Below are 25,896 nucleotides of genomic sequence, written 5' to 3' on the forward strand. Positions count from 1 at the left end.
AGGCTCACAAACAAATCTTTAATAAAAAAATAATAACATTCAAAATATAAAACATTCTCATGTATTACAATCCATTCATTTCCTACCGCTCATGTTCACGGTTGCAGGTGGCTAGAGCCAATCACAGCTGTCCTCCAGGACGCTAAATTTTTATTGGATAATGCGTAACGTACACAGATTGTTGTATGGCTCTCACGGAATTACATTTTAAAATATGTGGCGTTCATGGCTCTCTCCGCCAAAAAGGTTCCCGACCCCTGCTCTAAGGACAGGTGGCCTGGTTCTGAACCCCAGCTCAGCCACTTACAAATTGTGACCTCTATGTGACTCAATTTTATCAATGCAAAATGGAGCAATTTAAGTACTCACTTCATAGGGGGCTTCTTTGAGGATGACATAATTCCTGACTTAAAACACTGCCTAGCAGATAGTACGTGCTCAGTAAGTGTTACCTATTGTCAGCAATGTGCTAGAGCCAGATCAAAACAGCTTGAGTGATGAATTTGAGTGATGAACAGCAGATTGCTGAATTTTCAGAATTTTGTTGTCAGTTGTTGAACACAGCCATCATTAAAAATTAAATTACATAAAGCTACAAAGAAATAAATTACATTAAAAACAAAGGTAATAAATATTCCAAACTCAGCACTTACTATGTTACTACCTTATACTATTATCTGTGCTGAGTTTATTTACACCTATTGCATCTGTACGGAGCAAGTGCTATATATATATATATATATATAGTGGTGTACTGCAGTGCATCTCTTTCTGAGTCTGCATGGAGTGATGTCAAGCTGGTAGCCTGAACTCTACTGTGGTGAAAGTATTTAAACCACGGAAAAGAACAAATGCTGTATAAATCAAGATTTTTATCCTGGAAGAATTGGTTGTCAAATATTTATCAGCACACTACTGCCCATTACTACAGTGATTATTTTAATAAATCATCTTTCTTTCCTTTTCACAGAAAAAAAAAGAAAGCTTGGCAATTTAAAGCGTTAGTTATCACTAGTTTTCTTGTCCCTACATGGTACTATATATACAAACTTGACTGCCACACTCAGGTTCCTTTTCAAAACTGTCCCTAAAGGATCAAATACCTTTGTCTATAATTGCAACACCCAGAGACTTTGCCTTTTCTGGGCTGCCAAAGCTAGACAGATTCAGTATTCTTTAAAAATAACAAGGCTAATCTGTCATGATTCAATATGGAGGCCACCTTAAGGAGATAAGAGCTAAGTGCCAAACTGTCATCAGATATAATCCACACATCTCAAAATTGTTTTGACCTACCAACACAACATTACTTAGCAACTGAAGTCAATATCAAACAGGCCCACTTTCACTGTAGCTGAAACACAAATATTAACTTTCAAAATAATGGTCAAATATTCAACTGCCTCCCAATTGCTCAGTGTACGTCTTGTGTTAGAAACTAATACAGTACAGCCATAAATAATGTGTTCGAAGGGACCACTAAATGTTTGAATTTGTGTCAGAAGTGTGGCAGAGTTTGCCCAGCACAGAATGAAGCTTGCCAGGAACCAGTAGGCGAGGCCCTCAAGACTTACTCTACCTGCTCAGGCCCAGAAGGGGGCGGAAGGACAGCATTTGCATCTGGGTACTTTCAGACTTTCTTCCTTTTTATTTTTAATCTGAGTGCGGTGCACGTATGTGCAAGGAAACTACCAGAAGTCAGATAAAGAACCACCAGAAATGGAGGCCTGTGGTGGCGCAGTAGATAGAGCATCGACTTGGAACACCGAGGTAACTGGTTCAAAACCCTGGGCCTGCATAGTCAAGGCACATACAACAAGCAATCAATCAATGAGCAACTGAAGTGAAGCAACTATGAGTTGTTCCTTTCTCCCCCCCCCCCACTCTCTCTCTGTAAAATCAATAAATAAAATCTTAAAAAATAAAAAAAGAACTCAAAACCACTTAAAAGAAGGCATTAAAAAAGTTCAGCACCCACCTAAATAAAACAATGACTGGTATCCATATAAAAAATTACCAGGTATGCAAAATAAAGCTGGAAAATATAACCCATAATAAAGAGAAAAAGTAATCAAAGAAACAGACTTAGAAATGATACAGACAATATAACCAGTAGACAAGGATAATAAAACAACTAGTATTGGCCCTGACCAGGCAGCTCAGTTGGTTAGTGTCATCCCCATATGCCAAGGTTGTTGGTTCAATCCCTGGTCAGACACATACAAAAATCAATCAATGACTATATAAATAAGTGGAACAATATATCAACACTTCTCTCTCTCTCTCTCTCTCTCTCTCTCAAATCAATCAATAAATGAATGAAAATAAAAAATTTTAAAAAACTATTATTAATAAACTCCATATGTTAAAAAAGATAGAGGAAAGTATGTGTATGTTAACAGGAGACACAGAAGACATGGAAGAAATTTAAAAAGACTGAAACAAACGAAACTTCTAGAAATAAAAAACATATCGTATGAAACCTGGCAAGGACAACACAAAAAAAGAAAACTACAGACCAATATCTCTAATGAATACAGATGCTAAAATACTAAACAAAATACTAGCAAATCGAATACAACACATTAAAAAAATAATTCATCATGACCAAGTGGGATTCATCCCAGAATCTCAAGGATGGTTCAACATACATAAAACAGTTAACATAACACACCATATCAACAAAACAAAAACCACATGATCCTATCAATAGATGCAGAAAAGGCATTTGATAAAATACAACACAATTTTATGTTTAAAACACTCAACAAAATGTGTATAGAAGAAAAATTTCTCAACATAATAAAGACCATTTATGATAAACCATCAGCTAACATCATATTAAATGGCATAAAACTGAGGACTTTTCCCTTAAAATCAGGAACAAGACAAGGTTGTCCACTCTCTCTACTCTTATTTAACGTAGTACTGAAAGTTCTAGCTAGAGCAATCAGACAAGAAAAATAAATAAAAAGCATTCATATTGGAAAAGAAGTAAAGGTTTCACTTTTTGCAGATATATGATCCTATACATCAAAAACCCCAAAGGCCCTGGCTGGTTGGCTCAGTGGTAGAGCGTCGGCCTGGCGTGCGGGGGACCCGGGTTCGATTCCCGGCCAGGGCACATAGGAGAAGCGCCCATTTGCTTCTCCACCGGCACCCCCTTCTTCCTCTCTGTCTCTCTCTTCCCTTCCCGCAGCCAAGGCTCCATTGGAGCAAAGATGGCCCAGGCACTGGGGATGGCTCCTTGGCCTCTGCCCCAGGCGCTAGAGTGGCTCTGGTCACGGCAGAGCGACACCCCGGAGGGGCAGAGCATCGCCCCCTGGTGGGCAGAGCGTCGCCCCTGGTGGGCATGCCGGGTGGATCCCGGTCAGGCGCATGCGGGAGTCTGTCTGACTGTCTCTCCCCATTTCCAGCTTCAGAAAAAATACAAAAAAAAAAAAAACCCCAAAGACTCCACAAAAAGACTACTAGAAAAATAAACCAATACAGTAAGGTCACAGGATACAAATTTAATATACAAAAATCCACTGCCTTCCTATATGCCAACAATGAAACAACAGAAAACAAACTCAAAAAAACAATCCCCTTCATGGTTGCACCAAAAATAAAATAAAATACCTAGGAATAAACATAACAAAGAACGTAAAGGACCTCTATAATGAAAACTACAAAGCATTGTTAAGGGAAATCGAAAAAGATACAATGAAATGGAAAAATATTCCTTGTTCTTGGATAGGAAGAATAAATATAGTCAAAATGACTATATTACCCAAAGCGATATATAAATTTAATGCAATTCCCATCAAAATTCTAATGGCATTTTTTAAAGAAATGGAACAAAAAAATCATCAGATTTATATGGAACTAAAAAAAAACCCCTAATAGCCAAAGCAATCCTAAGGAAAAGAATGAAGCTGGGGGCATTACAATACCTGACTTCAAATTATATTATAGGGCCACGACAATCAAAACAGCATGGTATTGGCAGAAAAATAGACAGACCAATGGAACAGAATAGAAAGCCCAGAATAAAACCACATATATATGGTCAAATAATTTTTGATAAAGGGGCCAACAACATACAATGGAAAAAAGAGAGCCTCTTCCACAATTGGTGCTGGGAAAACTGGAAAGCCGCATGCAAAAGAATGAAACTCAACTACAGTTTGTCCCCTTGTACTAAAATTAATTCAAAATGGATCAAAGACCTAAACATAAGACCTGAAACAATAAAGTACATAGAAGAAAACATAGGTACAAAACTCCTGGACCTTGGTTTTAAAGAGCACTTTATGAATTTGACTCCAAAGGCAAGGGAAGTGAAGGCAAAGATAAATGAATGGGACTACATCACACTAAGAAGCTTTTGCTCAGCAAGAGAAACTGATAACAAAATAAACAGACAGCCAACTAAATGGGAGATGATATTTTCAAACAACAGCTCAGATAAGGGCCTAATTTCCAAAATATACAAAGAACTCATAAAACTCAACAACAAACAAACAAACAATCCAATAAAAATATAGGAAGAGGACATGAACAGACACTTCTCTCAGGAAGAAATACAAATGGCCAACAGATATATGAAAAAATGCTCATCTTCATTAGCTATTAGAGAAATGCAAATCAAAACTGCAATGAGATACCACCTCACACCTGTTAGATTAGCTACTATCAATAAGACAGGTAATAACAAGTGTTGGAGAGGCTGTGGAGAAAAAGGAACCTTCATCCACTGTTGGTAGTAATGTAAAGTAGTACAACCATTATGGAAGAAAGTATGGTGGTTCCTCAAAAAATTAAAAATAGAGCTACCATATGACCCAACAATCTCTCTACTGGGTATATACCTCCAAAACTCAAAAACATTGGTAAAGACACATGCAGCCCCATGTTCGTTGCAGCATTGTTCACAGTGGCCAAGACATGGAAACAACCAAAAAGCCCTTCAATAGATGACTGGATAAAGAAGATGTGGTACATATATACTATGGAATACTACTCAGCCATAAGAAATGATGAAATCAGATCATTTACAACAACATGGATGGACCTTGATAACATTATACTGAGTGAAATAAGTAAATTAGAAAAAACTAAGAACTATATGATTCCATTCATAGGTGGGATATAAAAATCAGACTCATGGACAGGGACAAGAGTGTGGTGGTTACTGTGGGGGGGGCACAAAGAAAACCAGTTAGAAGGTGACGGAAGACAATTGGACTTTGGGTGATGGGAATGCAGCATAATTAAATGTCAAAATAACCTGCAGATGTTTTCTCTGAACATATGTACCCTGATTTATCAATGTCACCCCATTAAAATTAATAAAATATATATATATATCATATTGGACTAACGACAGTAGATTAGACACTGTGAAAGAAAATATTAGTGAAGCTTAAACAGAATAGTTCTACAAAAAAAAAATAATTATTGAGCATCTACAATATGTCAAGTACCATGATAAGCACTGAAAATATTTTAAAAGACTTCAAAATATATATTTACTATAGTTTCCCAACATAGTTTTGCAAACTTCAAAAGGATTCAACATTCCCTTATCCGATGATCCTATAAACAAATATGCAATTTGTTTTTCTCAAACTCTCTACTGTATTTCCATATCTTCTTTTAGTATTAGGTACCTCCTGGGGTTAATCCTGGGGTCACATTTATTCCAATCCACAGAAAAAGAAGTTGTACGCTAACAGAGTTCTAGGATAATTCCTTTATTCCTACCTGTCAGAGAAATCACACTTTATGAAACACTTTATGAAACAAGTTAAAGAATACAGGACACACTGGCCTGGCCAGGTAAAGAGTGTGAGGACACTACTCCTAGGATACTTGTTTCCTGCGACATGTAACTGTTACTTGATTCATCTTGCCAGTTAACCCAACAGACGGAAATCTCCTATCTGAGTATATGTCATGGGCACCCAAACATCTATATGATTTCTTAAAGAAATTAATAAAAAAATGAAGTAGACAGGGAACAAAACAAACAGGAACTCTGGCCAAGGACAGCACTCCTGAGAGGCCATTATTGGGTTTATTATTTGTCTGAGCCACTGAAGTCAGTGCCTGCCCACCCCACTGGGTTTCGCCTGAGAAGACAGCCTGTGAGTGTATGACCAAGTCGCGTGCTGAAAACGATAGCTGAGATCATACTGAACCCGCTCGGCTATAAACGACCACACAAACCATAAGTCTGTGAATTGTTTATGAAAGTACCAGATGGTCTATTAAGTAAATGTAACTTAATACCTACCATGTTGCTTACAAATTATACCATCCGAATCACATGAACGAAAAATCACTTTTCTCAAAAACTAGCACTGTTTTGTCATGTCATCATGCACATGCAAATATTTAATCATTCTCTTCTTTTAAACTTTCTACTTATTTGTGGTGGTATTTATATTTTATTACAGATATCTTTTAAATGTCAAATGGTGAGATAAAAAAGGCCCTGGCCAGTAGCTCAGTGGATAGAGCATTGGCCTCATATTCTCCTCTATCCATGCCTGATTCACAGCAGAAGGGCAGGCTCCAACAGATCCTGAGAAGGCAGGCCATGGGAAAGAGGTCTACCAGCCCAGATCCACCTGCCTAGAGCCTGCCTCTTGTAGTTAACTAGGAAACAGCCAGAAAACCACATGCTGACCCAAAAGCTGCAGCCAAACTGTCAATGAACCTTTTAAGGGGGAGGAATATATGTATTTTAGGTGAGAGGAGGGGAGATACTGAGGCAGACTCCCACATGCGCCCCAACCGAGATCTACCTTGTATCCCCATCTTGAGCCAATGCTTGAGTACTGAGCTATTTTTAGTGTCTTAGGTTGATGTGCTCAGACCAACTGAGCTCTCCTCAGCACCCAGGGCTGATACTCAAACAAATTGAGCCAATGGTTGTGGAAGAGGAAGAGGGAGAGAAGGAGGAGAGGGAGAGAAGGAGGAGAGGGAGAGAAGGAGGAGAGGGAAAGGGAGAGGGAGGAGGAAATGGCTGCTTCTCCTGTGTGCCCTGTTCAGAAATTGAACCCAGGACATACAAACGTTGGGCTGATGCTCTATCTGCTGAGCCACCAGCCAGGGCCAAGGAATATTTTAACTGTGTATTATACTTCCTATTTATATTAAGCTTAATCAATTTCCTAAGTCTCCAGAATACTGATGAGCCTGCTGCATGCAATTTATCATCACTGACATAATGCTGGTCCCTAAAATCCACACACATTAACTGAAATGCTGAAAACTCGACATTCCTCACATTGCAAGTCTAGAAAGCACTGCCATCACTACTTCTGTCTGGGTTATCGCCTCACTTATCCCACTCATTTCTTCTATATTATTTTCCTTACTAATTCTTAAGTAGCCATGGTTTTTTTATTAAATGACTTAGATACAGCCAATGAAAGCATCTCTTGTATCTGCCTACAAGTAAAAAGTATACTGAACATACAGAGAAGTGGAAATCAGGAGACCTCAGTTTAGATCGTGCTTTTCTCTTTGCTCACCCCTCTCTCAACTTCAGCTTCCTCAAGCATAAAATTCAAGGACTGAAAAAACAGCACACTCAATGTTCCTATCTTTTCCCTGTATCAACCACAGCAATGGTAGTTCTCCAAGATGGGCAGGTGGGAGACCAGAATCCGGGTTAAAGAACTATAGCTTGTTAAATGGGGAAATGGGGAGGGGGGCGGGGTAGACAAGGAAAGGGAAAAACCAATCAGAACAACTTAAATAATCCCCCAGAATAAAGCTGCTTCACCACTGAAGACTACAACCCTGTAACTCTACCTCAGACTCAAAGTATAGCCAACACAGAAGTTTTTGTTCACATTCATTCCTAAAGTAAAGAATTAAAAGTACCAATAAAAAAAAAATCTTCCATTTAACCAGGAGGGAAGGAGGAGGCTCAGAGAGGACAACATCTAGACCTTTCCTCAAGCTGCACATGGTCATCATTAAACATACAAGAAACACAGGCCTAGACATGCAAGAACAATGCACAGTGATTAAGACAGGGAACAATTTCAAACTTCCAAAATGAGAGCATTTGGATACACTGAAATCACCAAGTTTGCATATCATTAACTTATGTGATGAGGTTGGAAAAACTTATAAAATTATGAATTTCTTCCAAAGTTCTACTTCAGTCAATGTTACAGATAAACCTAATCCCTCAAAGTACTGCTTAATTCAGTACCATTAATAAATAATGCAGTCTTGAAGACTAGCACAAGTAATGAAATACAAATGCAATCAATGATTATAACCTATATCAAAAAACTACAAAGGCTTTTGGCCCTGGCCGGTTGGCTCAGTGGTAGAGCGTCGGCCTGGCATGCAGAAGTCCCGGGTTCGATTCCCAGCCAGGGCACACAGGAGAGGCGCCCATCTGCTTCTCCACCCCTCCCCCTCTCCTTCCTCTCTATCTCTCTCTTCCCCTCCCGCAGCGAGGCTCCATTGGAGCAAAGATGGCCCGGGTGCTGGGGATGGCTCCTTGGCCTCTGCCCCAGGCGCCGGAGTGGCTCTGGTTGCAACAAAGCGATGCCCCAGAGGGGCAGAGCATTGCCTCCTGGTGGGCAGAGCATCGCCCCCTGGTGGGCGTGCCAGGTGGATCCCGGTCGGGCGCATGCGGGAGTCTGTCTGACTATCTCTCCCCGTTTCCAGCTTCAGAAAAATACAAAAAAAAAAAACCACACAAAAAAACTATAAAGGCTTTTATTTTTATTTAAAGGTTTTCAAAAGAAATCAATAATAGCTTCTGAAAAAAATAATAAAACCCACAAATGTGATCATTTCAAAAATTAAAAAATGAGGTGTATGTCATAAACAATAAATGAAAAGTATATCAGAAAATTATGTTAAGGATAGCAGGGCAAATAATATCAGTATATAGTGATACATTCACAACTCAACAAAAAACATAAAAGACCACTAACTTTCTTGTATCTCTTATCCTAAGGATCTAAATACTTGCTGGAACACAACTCAATAAATGTTTTCCAATGAATAAAAGATGAATTAATTCATTAAGATAAGTATTATATGATGATAAAGAATGTTGGCAAGTATTCGTTTTAATTCATAAACCATCCAAGACTAGCTAGTTAGTGTGAGAGCCAGGAATTAATAGCATAATTCCTGATTTTAGTCCTGTTTCCTTTACTGTTGAAATTTCTAGAATTCAAAAGTGATTAAAAATTTTATATTGGCTATATAATTCAATAATCAATCAGGAATTAGGCAGTATCTTAAAAACAGTTAATTGGTAAGTGGCTTATATAATACATATGATTACTTTCTTTTCTTGAAAACTTGTATTTCTGAAATGTTGTCATTAGATTTAAAGATACCAATGTAATAATATTAGCCAAAATGTATCACAATAAAAATTGTTTAAATCGTTTTGTGATATTATCACCACTGCTTAATAGAATACATCCATTAGTAATTGTTTTAAATAATATTTAATGACATTAGAAAATGCCATAGAGATAAATAAATTAAAATTAAAAGAAGAGAAAATGCCATGATACATACTGAATAAGTATTGTAGGATACATAACTTCATACACAATTTATATTTAAGGAAAAAAGAGAAGAAAATACTTCAGAATATTAATATATTTGACTAATGAAACTACAGATTACTTTTATTCATATTTTGTACATTTCTTTTGTAATATATATTTTTTAAATTTTCCATTGACTTGAGAGAGAGAAGAGGGAGAGAGGGAGGGAGGGAGGGAGGGAGGGAGAGAGAGAGAGAGAGAGAGAGAAGCATCAATTCATTGTTCCACTTAGTTGCTCCTTTTAGTTGTGCACTCAGTGGTTGCTTCTTGTATGTGCCCTGACCAGGGACCAAACCTGCGACCTTGGAGCACCAGGAGGATCCTCTAACCACTGAGACACCAGGCCAGGGCTGTACATTCCTTTATTTTCCAAAAACTGTTAGCAAGTGTCATAAATTTTTCTTCCCACATTCCACCAAGCACATATATGGTTCCCCTTTTTTGACTAATACAGAAATTACATCGTTAGTCAATGTGATCGTTGTCTAAGTATAAAACCCTATAATTTTAAGAGCAGCTTCAATTAACAATGGTTGGAGTTTTTCTCTTGAGTAAATAAATCCTCAACAGCCAGCAATAGAATTTTTCACTAAAATTTATAGATTACCAATAGCCCAAAACCACATTAACAAAAAGTAAACCATAGTTCTCTCCTTCGTAAATATGTACCTCTATCAGTAACTCCAGAACATAATAATATTCAGTGGGTATTTACTTAACATGGAAACTTCACCTCTCACCACATGCATTACTTAACCTATGCTTTCAATAAGAACTTTGAATGCATGTAAAGAAGGACCACAATCCTCTATAGTTTCCAGTCAGCTACCCAGTCAATGCAATCATGGGAGCCTGGTTTCTTTAGCTAGAAAACTGGCTCTTATGTTAGTTGTTTCAAAGAGTTGGTATATCCTCCCTGGCCAGTTGGATCAGCAGTAGAGCATCGCCTGGCACGTGGAAGTCCTGGGTTCAGTTTCCAATCAGGGCACACAGGAGAAGTGACCATCTGCTTCTTCACCTCTCCCTTACCCTTCCCATCTTTTTCTCTTTCTCTGTCTCTTCCCCTCCCACAGCCATGGCTCAAATGGTATGAAGCAAATTGGTCCCAGGGGCTGAGGATGGCTCCATGGTTTCACCTCAGGTGCTAAAGTAGCTTGGTTGCTGAGTAATGGAGCAGCAGCTCAGACAGACAGAGCATCACCCTCTAGTGGACTTTCAGGGAGGATCCCAGTTGGGGCGCATGCAGGAGTCTCTGCCTCCCTGCCTCTCACTTGGTATAAGAAACAAACAAATTACATCATATATATATATATATATATATGCTGCTATCATTATTATGACCATCAATGTAATTCAGAGTTTCCTACACAATGTTAAGAGTCTCAATTTGCTGAGCCATGTCTAAAAGTTACTTCTCACTATCAAATCCTGAGATTTTATAATACATCTATGGTATCCACAGAGTTTTAAAAAGAGAGGATAAGATTTTCAACTGAATCCTGGTTACCTATAAAAAATTTTTTTTCTCTGGTTTACATTAAAGTATTGAATAAATCGCTAGAATACTACTTTTCCTACAGTGAATAAAAAGAGTGAGCGGCGAGGCCGAGGCCAGGTAGTCCTGATGAAACGCTAAGGTTGAGAAAACCCTCTGCCCACACCAACTACCTCCCAACACCACAAAGCCTTCTCCCCTCCACTGAAATCCTGCCTTCCCTCCAAGGCCAGCCCTGCCTGTGAAACTCTTGATGCCCAGACTCTCCTCTGTGATAGCACTCACTTCTACCCAGTGGGGCCAGTCCACCTTCCTCACCAATCGTGCTCACTGGGAGGCTGCAGTCCTGTGGCCCCTGTTCCTCTTCCTTCCACAGACCCGAGTGCCACTGCACATTTTTAAAGTATAGGATCAATGAGTATTTAGAATTAAGTCACATATTCTAATTTGGTGAGGATCAGTTTCTCCTGGCCCCAAGTGCTTGATCTCTTTCTTCCTGGTTTTCCTAGGGAAATATTGAATACAAAGAGTGATGGAGGCTAGGGGGAAATGTATATTACAGGGGAATTGGTTCACTTGAAACATATAATCAATTAATTTCTGATGAAAAATGTGTGGTTGGGAACAATGCTGCTGAATGTTTCATAGAAATGCTAATTACAGCCTGACCTGTGGTGGCACAGTGGATAATGAGTTGACCTGGAATGCTGAGGTCACCAGTTCAAAGCCCCTGGCTTGCCAGGTCAAGGCACGTATGAGAAGCAACTACTATGAGTTGATGCTTCCCACTATCCCTCCTCCCTCCCCCTCCCCACCCACCCCATATCTCTCTCTCTCTCTCTCTCTCTCTCCCTCTCCCTCTCTCTCTCTCTCTCTCTCATTCTCTAAAATGAATAAATTATTTTTAAATCTTAAAAAAAATTTTAAACAAAGAAATGCTAATTACAAAAGTATTTGTTTATTTTACAATTTTAATTTTACTGAAACAAAATTTCAATTTCAATGTAGTTTACTAAATGCAAAAGCATAGAGATTAAGTACATCTCTGTTTTTCCACAAGAAAAGTAAAGCATCCTTGCATTTTGCTTTCTGTAACTTCAAATCGTTCAATATTTCCAAAATTTTCCAAAGAAGTACAAAGACTACAAATTATCTGTAGTAGCTAAATTGTTATAGCTTCTGAGATTGCTTGAAGGATACATTCAAATAACGTTACAAGTGTCTTTATAACCATAAGCCCTTGCTTAAAGAGATTATAAAATTCACACTCTATGCAAAAGTAAACTCCGAATTTCAGACGAGATTGGGCGCGTTCAAGGTGGTATGGCCGTAGACAAACTCTGAATTTCAATCACTCAGCTTTTCATCTACTAAGAATTTTTAATATTTTCTAGTTTCTGTTATGTAGATAAGTTATCACAAAAATCACAAAATGAACAACCTTTAATGACTCTCGTTTTTCCCTGACAAAGGCAGTCAGTGGTGTTCCAGCATTCATAAATATTTAAGAGCTGTGTCACTCCCCAAATATTCTAAAAGAAAATTCAGGTGATCTTGCTCTACCCCTTAACCCATATAGTATAGTTTTAAAATTCAACCATGATCATTTACATAAAAGCAATGTCTTAACTGCAAGTGGCAATAGTAAAACTTTGTGTTCTTTGACATTACATGCATGCAGCTTTACACTCAGGCTACAATCAAATCACTGGAACAAAACCTTTCCAAAGTCTTAAACTTCTTTCTACCTAACCCTACTTCTGATTACATTTTAAAAGAAGTAATTCAATATCCTAAGAGTTTGACTTTCATACGTTTGCAGAACATGAACTACTAATTTCAGTCTATCCTTAAAATAGAACAGTCAACTAATTTTAGACTCAAGTGTTACAAAGCATCATAGCTGCCAACCAACTGGACACCTGATTGCAGCAGCATATGTAGATATACTAAAGCAAACTGTCAGATTGCTGAACTCTATGACACCACGCGCAATTCTGGGAAGTATGTATAATATACAGGTGTCTACCCAAAACAAAATAGTACGTACTTAAGAACAACATGACTGTATGAAAGGGAATAATCAGGGCCTCATTTATTTAAAAACATATATATCTGTAATATGTAGTAGTTTAAGAGTGTCAAAAGGAGGTTACTAACCATTTGCAAAACATATATTTCATAAAGGATTTATACACAAAGAATCTTAGAACTCAACAAATAAGAAAACGAACAACCCAATTAAAAAGTGGGCAAAGATCTGAACAGACCTTTAAAGGAGATATATAAATTGGGCAAATAAGCATATAAAAAGACATTCCACATTATGTATCATTAAGAAATTGCAAATTAATTCAATACCACTACACACCTATCAGAATGGCTAAAATCCAAAACACGGCCAAAACCAAATGCTGGTGAGGATGTGAGGCAACAGGAGCCTTCATTCATTCATTACTGGTGAAAATGAGAAATGGTACAGCCTCCTTGGAAGACTGTTCAGCAGTTTATTACAAGGCAAACACAGTCTCACTATATGATCCAGCAGTCATACTTCTAGGCATTTATCCAAATGAGTCAGAAATTTAGGTCCACATAAAAACCTGTACACAGATGTATATAGCAGCTTTATTCATAGTTGACAGAAATCGAAAACATCAAGATGTTCATCAATAAGTGAGTGGAAAAACAAACTGTGGTACATCCAGACAATAAAATATTGATAGTATTCAGCAACAATAATAAACTATCAAGCCATGATAAAACATGGGAGGAACCTTAAATGCATATTATTACTAAGTGAAAAAAGCCAGTCTGAAAAAGCTACATACTCTATGATTCCAACTATGACATTCTGGAAAAGGCAAAACTATGGAGACAGTAAAAAGATCATTAGTTGTCAGAGATTGGGGGTGGGGGGTATGAATAGGCATAACACAGAGATTGGGGGGGACAGTGGAAGGACTGTGAACGATACTGTAACAGCAGACACGTGATATGCACTTGTCAAGTCCTGAACATCTAACACAGTGAGCCCTAAACTATGGGTCTTGGTTAAAAATAACCTATCCATACTCATTCTTTAATCATAACAAATCTATTACTTCAATGCAAGATATCAAAAGGGGAAGATGTAGGGGACAAAGGAGGAAATACATGAAAACACTAAACTTTCTGCCTAATTTTTCTGTAAAACTAAAATTGCTCTGAAAAGTAGTACAGTCATTATTTTACAAACGGCTCTTGGCCTAAGAGGAGCCAGAGGACTTGTGTTCTTAGATCTGTCTCATTCATTGTCTATGTAATCTCTACTGCTCAGTCTACTTCCTATGCACTGTTTTTTATCTTACCATTATTAACCCAGTGAGGTATAGTGAGGCACTCCTGCCACATCGAACCACTGCTTAATAAAGGTAGGACAAAATAAGCCACCAAGCAGTATTTTATCTCCCAAATCAAGACTACAAATTGTCACACTGGCATGGCCAGCATGGAGAATTGTAACACTGATTTAGGGGCATTTTTAAATTCAGTGGAACAATAGTATCTTTGTATAATGTCTTTAATACCAGGATTCACTGGGAAATATTTTCACCCACTAGAGAAAAATCAGGACTTTGTCAACTCCCTTTGACGATTCTTTCCAGGAAACATTTCAGGCATCTATCAAAGCAGCCGCATTCACTGGTGACATTTACGAAACTTAATTCTTTTCAACATCTCCTCAACCTATATATACATTGGAAATGCTCATGTTACAATTTTATTTTCCTTTCATGGCTGGTTTATTAGAAGTTATAATTCAGCTAAGATACAACAGTTCAAGTCCCAAGTCTATCTAATATCTGAATTGATATAAATCTCTACGAATTTTTCAACTATGAATTTTTTATTTCATGCATCCATTTAACACATCTCAGAAAGTTCCACTTATCAAAATCATAATCCTAACAGAAAAATTCTCATAAAAACTATTTCTGCAACATTTCCCAGTCAACATAATGAAACTCAAAATATACATATATATATATATATACACTTGGTGTTCAAATGACATTGCTACCACATATAGCTGTATGGTTTCAGAATAAATTAATTTCTCTGAGTCTCATGTCCAAATAGGTAAATGGCAGTAGGTGTAGCCAAGATAAAGAATATATATATAGGCCCTGGCCGGTTGGCTCAGCGGTAGAGCGTCGGCCTAGCGTGCGGAGGACCCGGGTTCGATTCCCGGCCAGGGCACATAGGAGAAGCGCCCATTTGCTTCTCCACCCCTCCACCACACCTTCCTCTCTGTCTCTCTCTTCCCCTCCCGCAGCCAAGGCTCCATTGGAGCAAAGATGGCCCGGGCGCTGGGGATGGCTCTGTGGCCTCTGCCCCAGGCGCTAGAGTGGCTCTGGTCGCAACATGGCGACGCCCAGGATGGGCAGAGCATTGCCCCCTGGTGGGCAGAGCGTCGCCCCTGGTGGGCGTGCCGGGTGGATCCCGGTCGGGTGCATTGCGGGAGTCTGTCTGACTGTCTCTCCCTGTTTCCAGCTTCAGAAAAATGCAAAAAAAAAAAAAAAAAAAGAATATATATATATATATATATATATATATATATATATATATATATAATAGGCCCTGGCTAGTTGGCTCAGTGGTAGAGTGAAAGCTGGGGTGTGGATGTCCCAGGTTCAATTCCCAGTCAAAGTACACAGGAGAAACAACCATATGATTTTCCACGTCTCCCTCTTCTCTCTCTCTCTCTCTCTTCCGCAGCCATGGCTCAATTGGTTTGAGTGAGTTGGCCTTGGACACTGAGGATGGCTCCGTGGCCTCTACCTCAGGTGCTAAAAAAATGGCTCCGTTACTAAGCAATGGAGCAATGGCCCCAGATGCGTAGAGCATCGCCTCTCAGTGGGCTTGTTGGGTGGATCCCAGTCAGGGAGCATGCGGGAGGGAGGGAGTCTGTCTCTGCCTCCCCTCCTCTCAATAAAAATAAATAAGTAAATAAAAATAAAATAAAATCACATAAATAATATAAATTTAATACCCAGCACTGTGCCTAGTACATAAGTAGGTAGGCATATAAATGGTAGCTATAATTTTTACTATTTTAAGCTAAAAATTAAGGGCTTAATAGTTAAATTTAAAAATGGCTTAGAATTTAATAATCATGTAACCACTGAAGTTCTTATATACCAAACGAAGTAATTACAAATCTGCTGAAGTGTATGTAGAAAAAAAAACAATTAAGAGGTTTTTGAAATAAAATCAAGTGAAAAATAAACTGTTCAGATATATTGTGAGACTGACCAGGTGGTGGCACAGTGGATAGAGCATCAGACTGGAATGCAGATGACCCACGTTTGAAACTCCGAGGTCGCTGGCTTAAGCACCAGGTGACTGGCTAGGGGCAGGGTTCACCCACTTGAGCGTGGGATCATAGACAGGACCCCACAGTCCCTGGCTTGAGCCCAAAGCTCACTGGCTTGAGTAAGGGGTCACTACTCTGCTGTAGCCCCACCCCCACCCCAGTCAAGGCACATATGAGAAAGCAGTCAATGAACAACTAAGGACACTAAGTAGCTGCAACAAAGAATTGATGATTCTCATCTCTCTCCCTTTCTGTCTGTTCTTATCTGTCCCTCTCTGTCTCTCTCTCTCTCTCTCTCTCTCTCTCTGTCACAAAAAAAAAAAAAGAGAAAGAAAAAATATATTGGGAAATTTGTGTTTTGATCATTTATAGTTACTTCTAAAATAGACCTGAAGCCAATAATTTTGTTTGCTTATAGAAAACAGATTCACTGCTATAATACACTATAAACCATGCTTGGAGGATCTCCAACAACAAGATAGGAATTACTTATGGAGTCCCACATTCAACAGAACATTTTATTTTTCTCGGTCACACTATTTGCTATATTTCCAAGGTCAAGTAAGACAGCATTCACTAAAGAGCTAATAATGACTAATACCTATATTTAAAATGTTTCAAACAGACTCTTTCTAATGAACTTTTTTTTTTACAAATTTAAAAAATATATACTCCAACCTTCTTCAGATATAACTTCAACACAGAGGTTGTTGCATTCCTCCTGTCCTCACATTATTGACCAACCAGTCAGCCATGCTGTCAATTTCTGAAATTTCTTTCAAATCCAGCCTTCCATTCCAACCACCAGAATTTACAAACCTGTCTCCTTGCTTCCTGGGTCTTCTCTTCTTTTTAATCCTCCACAGTGTTATCTCTCTAAAACCTATCTCATTGGTAACATCCTGCCAAAGATCACCAAGGTTCTCCTCGCTGACTACAGAATAAACCTCAAACTTAGTCTTGGGTGTGGCATTCAGGCCCTTTCCAATCTGGTCTAATATAACCCTCCATATTCACCCATTTCTATCTATCAATAACCTCTACCCATTCCATCCCTAAAACCTACTGTGCACTGTAGTCAACCATTCAAAACAGATTCTGGGGTTATGCTTAGGAAATGAAAAACTCCTGCTAGCTTCGCTCCTCTTGGAGTTTTCCTCACTGGTACCTTTACCTTCCTACAGGGTAAAATCTCATTTGACCCTAAGTACAAAACTCTCCCCAACACCCAACCTCAGAAGAATTAATTCTTCGTGTTCTCTTCCGAGAGAGATAAAAGTAGGGTGCAAAATAATAACAGATAAATTTGCATTAAAAGAATAGACCAAAAATAAGTAATAAAAGTCTTATTGATCACTTATAGAAATAATGCTGTGCTTCAACTGAGAGCTACCTGAAATTTCTCTTTGGAAGTAGGCAGAATGTGATCACTAAATTACTAAGAGCTGAGAAATGGATACAGAAGTCTTCCTTCAGATGCCATTAGTGAGAGAACAGTTCCAGTAACTGAGGCACCCGAGTTTCTTTTTAACTGAAATGCAAGAGTAAACATTCTAAATTATAGATCTTCTCACTCCATTCATTCATCAGCCTTGTAAGTCAGATAATCTTACTGCATTGTAGACATTTTTACACTCAGTTGTGAAATGAAAACAGAAACGAACATGTGACAGCCAAAGTATTCCATCTTTTTGTTACCTCTACAGCTCAGATGTTTTTACAATATGCAATTTCATGGAGATGATGTGGTCAAATTCCCCAGCTCCCCACAGAGCCAGACTCCTGAGCACACTTGACCCAAAGGCAGAAACACAAGCGCTTCTTTGCCTGGCTACAAAATAACAGTAAGACAAGAAACTGTTCTCACCACTTCTCCTCACATGTTATTTATTACCTAAAATCATCACTGAGCCAGCAAATAAGCTTCTCCAAATAGCTCAAAGAAAAACTTTTAAAAAGCATAAAGCATTTTAAAAAGTCCCTGGCTAAATCAATGTTGAGATAACTGTGTAAGGCTAAGACATAACAAAAGAAACTAAAGGTACGTCGGTATGGTATGTTGGGTTCAAAGTTAAACTCACTAACACTATCTAATAACTGATGGCATTCCTGAGTTTGATATATGTTCCTAATGGTGTGAGGCAATGAACAAGCTCTTTAGCCAATTTAAATCCCAATTATTTGGTAGAAATTACTTTATAAATCCATGTTGGAACATTATAGAACATTCAACTGTGTCATTCTGAAACTCCTCAGAGACTTCAATGAAACTCTCGGATGGTCTTTCCTTTAGTGACATCAAATACATTGTGTTATAGATGATACTGTGTCCAAATTTTAAGTTTCCAGTTTCAGGATAGAACCTTTACCCTCTATGTGCCAGACCCAATATCTACTCTTTCCTTATTCTTTACTAAGAGAACTTCACTTTTGTTCAGGGCCCTAAGTGGGACCAGTCTAAAACTGTATATATTTCCCTACTCTGCCTTGCAGATAGCAGTGGCCCCCGGAACAGCTGGGCCGATGAAATACAAGTGAAAGTTGCTAAATGGGCTTCTATAAAAGCTCCTTAAAAGCCTGGCCCAGTAGCTCAGTTGGTTAGAGTACTGTCCTAACATACCATGGTTGTAGGTTTGATACCCAGTTAGGGCACATACAGGAATAAATCAATTAATGCATAAATAAGTGGTTAATTAAAAAAAAAAAGAAAAGAAAAACTTGCCTGACCCGAGGGCACAGTGGATAAAGTGTTCTCGCATCAAACTAGAATGCTGAGGTTACCAGTCCACAGCCCTCGGCTTGCCTGGTCAAGACACATACGAGAAGCAACTACTGCAAGCTGATGCTTCCCGCTACCCCACCCTTCTACCCTTCTCTGTTTCTTTTTCTTCCTTTCTCTCTCTCTCTCCCTTTCTCTCTCCTTCTCTAAAATGAATAAATAAAATCTTCAAAAATAAAAAAGAAGCTCCTTAAAAAGAGGCTGAATCAACTACATAGTTTGCACCGTTGTCCTTTATCCTTGCACTTCCCATCTTCCCATCGGGCATTGAGACAAGAGGGCGGGAAGAGAGCAGCCATCTTGTGATGACAAAACCACCACAGGACACACAAGTGACTAAGGAAAAATACCTATTGGCAAACAGAGGTACCCCACGACCCTGGCCCGTCTACCGTAACAAGCCCTCTCAGTACCAGAGAAAAAGATAACATCTGTTTAGTCAAACATTATTATCTGTTTTCCATTACAGCCACACACAATCTTAACTAACCCTTATTACCAAATTAAGCCTATTTCGACTTCTAAAGAAATGAAAAAGCCCAGACCAATGCTGTTTCAACTAGCTACAATGTAACACTGTCATAATGCAACACAGTTCAAGTTCGCTTATTACACAATTGACTATTAAGCCCTGCCCAGGGCGTGAGCAGATGAAATTTGAAATCAAGTGTCTGCAGAGCCCTGGAAGCCAAGTGAAAAACACTGAGCTAACTGTATGATGCATGACTGGGAGACAGGGAGAGAGTAATTCCTGGAGACCTTCATATATTAGCCCCCATTATCCATGGGTTCACTTTGTGTGATTTCAGTTACCCATGCTCAACCATGGTCAAAAAATATAAAATGAAAAATTCCAGAAAAAAGACAATTTATAAGTTTTAAAATGAGTGTCAATCTGAAATGACAGCAGCGTGATGAAATCTCTCCCGTCCTGCCCGGTCCTGCACAGGATGTGAATCCTCACTTTGTCCAGCGTATCCTCTCTGTATACACTACCCCCCATTAGTCACAGTCACCAGATCAACTATCTAGGTATCACAGCACTTGTGTTTGTGTAACCCTTATTTTACTTAATTATGGCCCCAAAGCACAAAAGTAGTGACACCGGCAATTCAGATATGCCAAAAAGAAGCCCTAAAGTGTATGTATGTATGTACAGGAAAAAAATGTAGTGTGTGTGTGTGTGTGTGTGTGTGTGTGTGTGTGTATATATATATATATATATATATATATATATATATATATATATGGGTCTATACTATACTATCCAGGGGGTTTGGGCATCCTCAGGGGTTCTTGGAAGGTATTCCCTGTGGATAAGGAAAGACCACAGTACTCCATCTTTCAATTCAACTGGCCCCAGAGTTGGCATGCACAGTAAAAAGGCAGGATTTCTAGCAATCGCATATCCATGCAGGCAGTGAAAGGGAACTGAAAATGAAAACGACAGCCGGAGTTGTTCTTGGTTCCCGCTGTCACCGTCGCCTAAGCAGCGTTATGTAGCCCTACTGAGAGGGAAGGGACAGAGGAATTATTCAAAAGTTTCTGTGAAAAAGAGAAAATTTCTGACTTACTTCCTTAATAATCGAAAAGGGACTTTTAGTAATATTACAGAGAAGTGACAGATCTGCCATTCAGCTTCCATAGAGAATAATAAGGAAATAACTTTTTACAGTGGCCTAAGGACAACTAATTTCCAGGTCAGTGGGAAAATATCCATTCTAGACCAAAATAAATTTAGCTTTTTTAATTAAGTCTAAAATATACAGAATAAAATTTACTGGGTTCACATTAATGACCTCATTTCCACACTTATATTTTTAAAAGTGAGAATATGAAATCTTCTAATGATCAACTCAAACAGCAGAATTTCATGAAGTGATTGCTATTTTTAATAATATAATAACATAAAATAGTTCATTATAATAGCAGTATATAGGCTATTTTCTTTATACTGACAAGAAAAACAAGAGGGACCATTTTGAACATGTCATGTTAATCTATAAAAATGTTTTGTATTCCATTACAAATAGGGTAATTTATTATAGATATTTTTAAAAAGCCACAAACATGGATATTTCTGGCATAAACAATAATAAAGAAATATTTTTTTCATAAATAAATGCCTTTATTCACCCTGTGTATCAGCTGAAGTAATGTGATTTTTTAAATCAGATATTCTAAATACTCTAGTTGTGAATATATTTTATAAATAAAAGGACTAGAACATGAATCAGAGACTGTGTCTATGTAGCAAAAAGCTCTTTCTGTTATTCTAATTCAGCAAACAGTTGCCTATTTTCACTCAAAAGTAAAGCACCAAAGCAAGATACCAGAATAGACCACACCATAAATACTTAGGCCTCACTCACCTCTATTCTTGTTTTTCTACAGAGGGCAAGGTTTGAAGTCCTTCCAAGGCCATCTGAGGACTAAGTCTAACAAAAATCTCAGCTTCTGAATCTAATACTCCCATATGTTAACATTATAGATTAATATAACTCCATGTTTCTGACAACAGACAGATTTTGAATCTGTTCCAGCTGACTAGACCACTTACGCTATTCAACAGCTGGGCACACGATAACTTGGCAACCTGATAATATTCTATCTAGCTGAATGCAAACTCACTCTGTAACCAAGAAACTTTGCCAGAAAAAATAAATAAATAAAAATAACCTCTCTTAAGTCCAAATGGGAATGTAAACTGTTTTGAACAATGCATGATTACAGAAAATGAGCGATTGTACTTTGAAAGTTTGGTGAACTGACACTCCCTACTCAAAGCCTACAATTCTTTTCTGATTAGATCAGCCCCATAGCAAGTCATCAGGATAAAAAGCCCTGTAGTGAAGTCATCGTACTGGATACTGATGGGAAATCATAACTGGCTTCGAAACATCAGGAAACAATGAGTTTTCCAGGTGTCCAGCTTTTCAAGTAATACACTGGCCAATACTCTTATTTTTCTTTCCAAGGCTAAAAGAAATATAAGACATCTATAAAGCCGAGTATAAACTAATTTTAAAACCATGAAGAAAATGAAGGTTAAGAACCCTTACTTTTTCAGCCAGATTTTGGGCTATATGTTTGAAAAGTACATGTTTAAGTGCAATACTGATCATTAGAGTGTAATTAATATGAAGTGTAGTGAGAACTACAATGGCCTGTACATTTTTAATTTCCTTTTATTTATAAAAAACAACTGAAGAAAAGCTATAAATAATGTCTGTTTCCTCTAGAAAAAGCAAATCAGCACTTTAGTTATATTAGTTTTCAGAATCACCTGAAATCACTCACGTGTCAACGAGGTAAAACTGGATGGGACGAAAAATTCAGCTATCACTTTTTTAAAAACTAAAAAATGTATATGCTTTAGTACTTTCAGATTTTATTCTTTCCGACTTTAAAGAGCACAGCTGTAGCCTAACCTGTGGTGGCGCAGTGGATAAAGCGTGGACCTAGAACACTGAGATCCCAGTTCAAAACCCCGGGCTTGCCTGGTCAAGGCACATACAGGAAGCGACTACTAAGAATTGATGCTTCCAGTCCCCCCGCCTTTCACTCTCTCCCTCTCTCTGGCCTCTCTCTAAAAATCAATCTCTTTTTAAAAAGTGGAAAAGAAAGAGCACAGGTGTATATCTTCAATAAGGTTTACTAGTTTATATTGATATTTCTCATTTGTAAAGTTCCGGAGACAACTGATTAAGAACCTTATTTTAAAATGGAAAGATAGATGTAACCATGGGTATATTACATGTGCACATACACACATACACAAATTCTACAAACGTGCTTTACCTGAAATTATCAATGCACTTGTGGCAGCATTATACACAAAAGGGTCTTGGCACAAAGGAGTTCTCACTGAACTGTTTACAAAAGTCTACATGGATTAAAAGCATACCAGCAATAAAACATGCTCTAGAGAGAGATAAAACATATTTGTGGGTGAGATTTGAGCTTTTAGAAGATCTGGAAAATAAATAGTTCAGGAGTTCATACTTCTGCTTTCTATTAGTAGAAAACTATTAATATGTGCATTTTAACCATATAACCCCAATCAATTTACAGAAATTGATTATCACAAACCCAAAGCAAATATTCAAGATGCAAAACCATTGAATCTAACCTATGAAATAGACCACTGTTAATATATTAGCACTCTGTGAACTACCACTGGGTGTGGAGCATTTTAGCAACCACTGTAAGAAGATCATCTGTATACACTGAAAAATAATTACCTGAGACAATAAAAGAGCCTTTAAGATGAAAAGATGCACTTTCCCTAATTCTATATTTAATCATAAAGTCAAAATAAGCACAATACTAAAATATCAATATTTATCGGTTTGGTATAGAATTTCCTGAACACAAAGGATGGGCAGAATAGCATCTCAATACATACTCTATACAGTTGAATTTACAACAGTCTCTCTGACTAAAGTCTTCCATCCACCACACTACCAAATAATTTTTATGATACATGAAAATATATAGTCTCAATCCATAAACATTTTTTTTCAAATAAGATCATTTTAAGAAAAACGATCTGGTGATGCTCTCAGTGGTGAAACAGTCCATTTAAGAACGAACCCAAGAACCTTTTCTATAGGGTGGATCAATGCCCCGTGCCAAGCCAGAGCAGCAATGCCTTAGAAATCCCACGGAGAATTAATCGCATCCACCTTCCCAGAAAGAATTATGATTATGCATAATGCTTAAGAGCTTCTACAAGGGAGAGAAAATGCAATGTGCTTCTTGGAAACCAAACCCCTGCCCCCCACTCTACCACCCATCCAAGGGCGTCTCCGGACCGTCGCCCACCCCCCACCCTCCCAGCATTGAGGGAACTGAATCCTATCCAAAAAAGACCTGGTCCATTCCCCAGGTTGGTTCCAGACACCTGTTTACTTGTGCCCAAGCAGTGGTGGCTCCGGTTAAGCAAAAGTAACGGTTCCCTCGCTGGTCCGTGCCGAGCCCCGCAGCCCGAGCTCGGGGAACCACGTACCTTTGTACCTTTCCAGGACATCCTCGTAGGCCTGGAGGTACTCCTGCTCCTCCACGTACAGGTAAGCGGCTGGGGAGAGGTACCCAGCCATGCCAAAGTTTATCTAGCAATGACTGGCCAATTCCCTTCTGCCCCTCGGAACCGGGACAGTATCTTAGTCAGCAAGACGCAGCCTCGAGAACTGGAAAAGCGGAAGGAGCGGCAGGCTGGGGGAGAGCGCTGAAGCCGGAGACGCAGAGCCGGGGGCGCGAGGGGGCGGCGGGCGCCGAGCCGGCCGTGGAAACGCCCAGGCCCCCCAGCTGGCCGCGGGTGCTGGGCCGCCCGGCTCCCCGGGAGCCAGAGTCGCTCTCGGGTTTCAGCAGCAGCAAATCTCGGCGAGCCCGGGGCGGTGACCAGCAGCGCCACGCCACGACCGGCGGAGGAGCCTGGAGCGCGGTGGGCACGGGCGGGGGCGGAGGGGACCGCAGGCGCCGGGACCCTCCGAGGCCGTGCCGCCAGCCCGGCCGTGCGCTAGGCGCCTGCTCCGGACCGGGCCGAGACCGCGGCGGCCGTGCGGGAGGACAGGCGCGCTGCCACCGCCCGGGATGCTGCGCGGCGCATCTGCGGCATTTCCTGGCCGCCGCGCCGCAGACACTCGCCCGCGCCCCCGGGGGGGAGGGGGAGGCGGAAGGGAGGGGGCGAGCGGCGGTCAGTGCCCCGCTGGCTCGGCTCCGGCCCCGGCCGCTCGGCCCCTCCCTTCCAGGCAGAGCCGCTGCGCCCCCGGCCCCCCAACGGCGACCCCGGCCGGCCCACCCGGGCTGACCGCACAGCCAAGCACGCCCACCGCCGGACACTGGCCGGCCAGCCCCGGATCCCCAAGGACAAGGTTTCTATTTGGGACCCACAACAGGTGCTTGGGAAACAAAGCCGCAGATCTCGGCTGCCAATGTGCGCAGCCCCCTGCGGAGGAGCCGGCGACTCTCCCCGGGGAACGGGTGGCGAGGAGGAGACTGGGAAATACTTTTTTTACAGCCTAGCTTAAGGTACAGAAGGACTCAGGCCACTCTGTGGCAGCGCGGAGTGGGAAAAGCACGGGGGTCCGCGCGCGCGGGGGCCCGCGCCCAGGGCGCAGCTCCCGTGGGGCGGGCGGCCTCTGCAGGTGGCCCGGCGCGTCAGGGCCTGACAGCCTGGGCGCCTCTGCGCCTGCGCGCCCGGCCGCCGCGCCGCAGCCGGAGGACCGGCCCGCGGTCCCTCCCTTCCGCCCCCCAGAGCCCGCCCGTGAATCTGCCGCCGCGCTCCTGCCCGCCAGGGTCCTAGTCCATTTACAGCTCCCCCGCTTATCTTCTCACCTCCCTCTTCACTCGACCCGTTATTCATTCCGCACAGTACTGGTATACACTGAACTTGAGTAAAAAGAGGTACAATTCATTTAACTCTGTCATATCGTATACGAAAGAGGGTGAGTTTAAGGGTCCACTGGAGGAACCAGTTGGTACCGACGTGTGTAAAGGGATATTATTTCAGAGGACTGACTGAAGTCGGGCTGCTTGGGATGGAACCCTGGCTCCTTACTAACTCGGACATGGGCGAGTTACCCTCTCTGAGGCTCCTCATCAGTAAAATGAGATAACCGTGCCTAACTCATCAAGTTGCCATATTAAATAGCTTTAAATGCTAGCTATT

General features: G+C 40.1%; 1 protein-coding gene across 10 annotated transcripts in view; it reads right to left on the reverse strand.

Annotated features, from left to right (window-relative positions):
• The window catches only part of DST (dystonin), a 508,664-nt gene that overhangs the window by 350,300 nt on the left and 132,468 nt on the right, over window positions 1-25,896 (reverse strand). For 6 of the 10 annotated variants that reach the window (XM_066252952.1, XM_066252945.1, XM_066252937.1 and 3 more), the window contains exon 1: window positions 24,235-24,435. The exons of the other annotated variants lie outside the window; for them this stretch is intronic. In XM_066252952.1, the coding sequence (XP_066109049.1) occupies window positions 24,235-24,325 (91 nt within the window). In that variant the 5' untranslated portion in view covers window positions 24,326-24,435. Of the gene's footprint in view, window positions 1-24,234; window positions 24,436-25,896 lie in introns of those variants that run through there. 10 annotated transcript variants of the gene reach the window in all.

The sequence above is a fragment of the Saccopteryx bilineata genome, chromosome 1, assembly GCF_036850765.1.
Source record: "Saccopteryx bilineata isolate mSacBil1 chromosome 1, mSacBil1_pri_phased_curated, whole genome shotgun sequence".
Classification (NCBI taxonomy): domain Eukaryota; kingdom Metazoa; phylum Chordata; class Mammalia; order Chiroptera; family Emballonuridae; genus Saccopteryx; species Saccopteryx bilineata.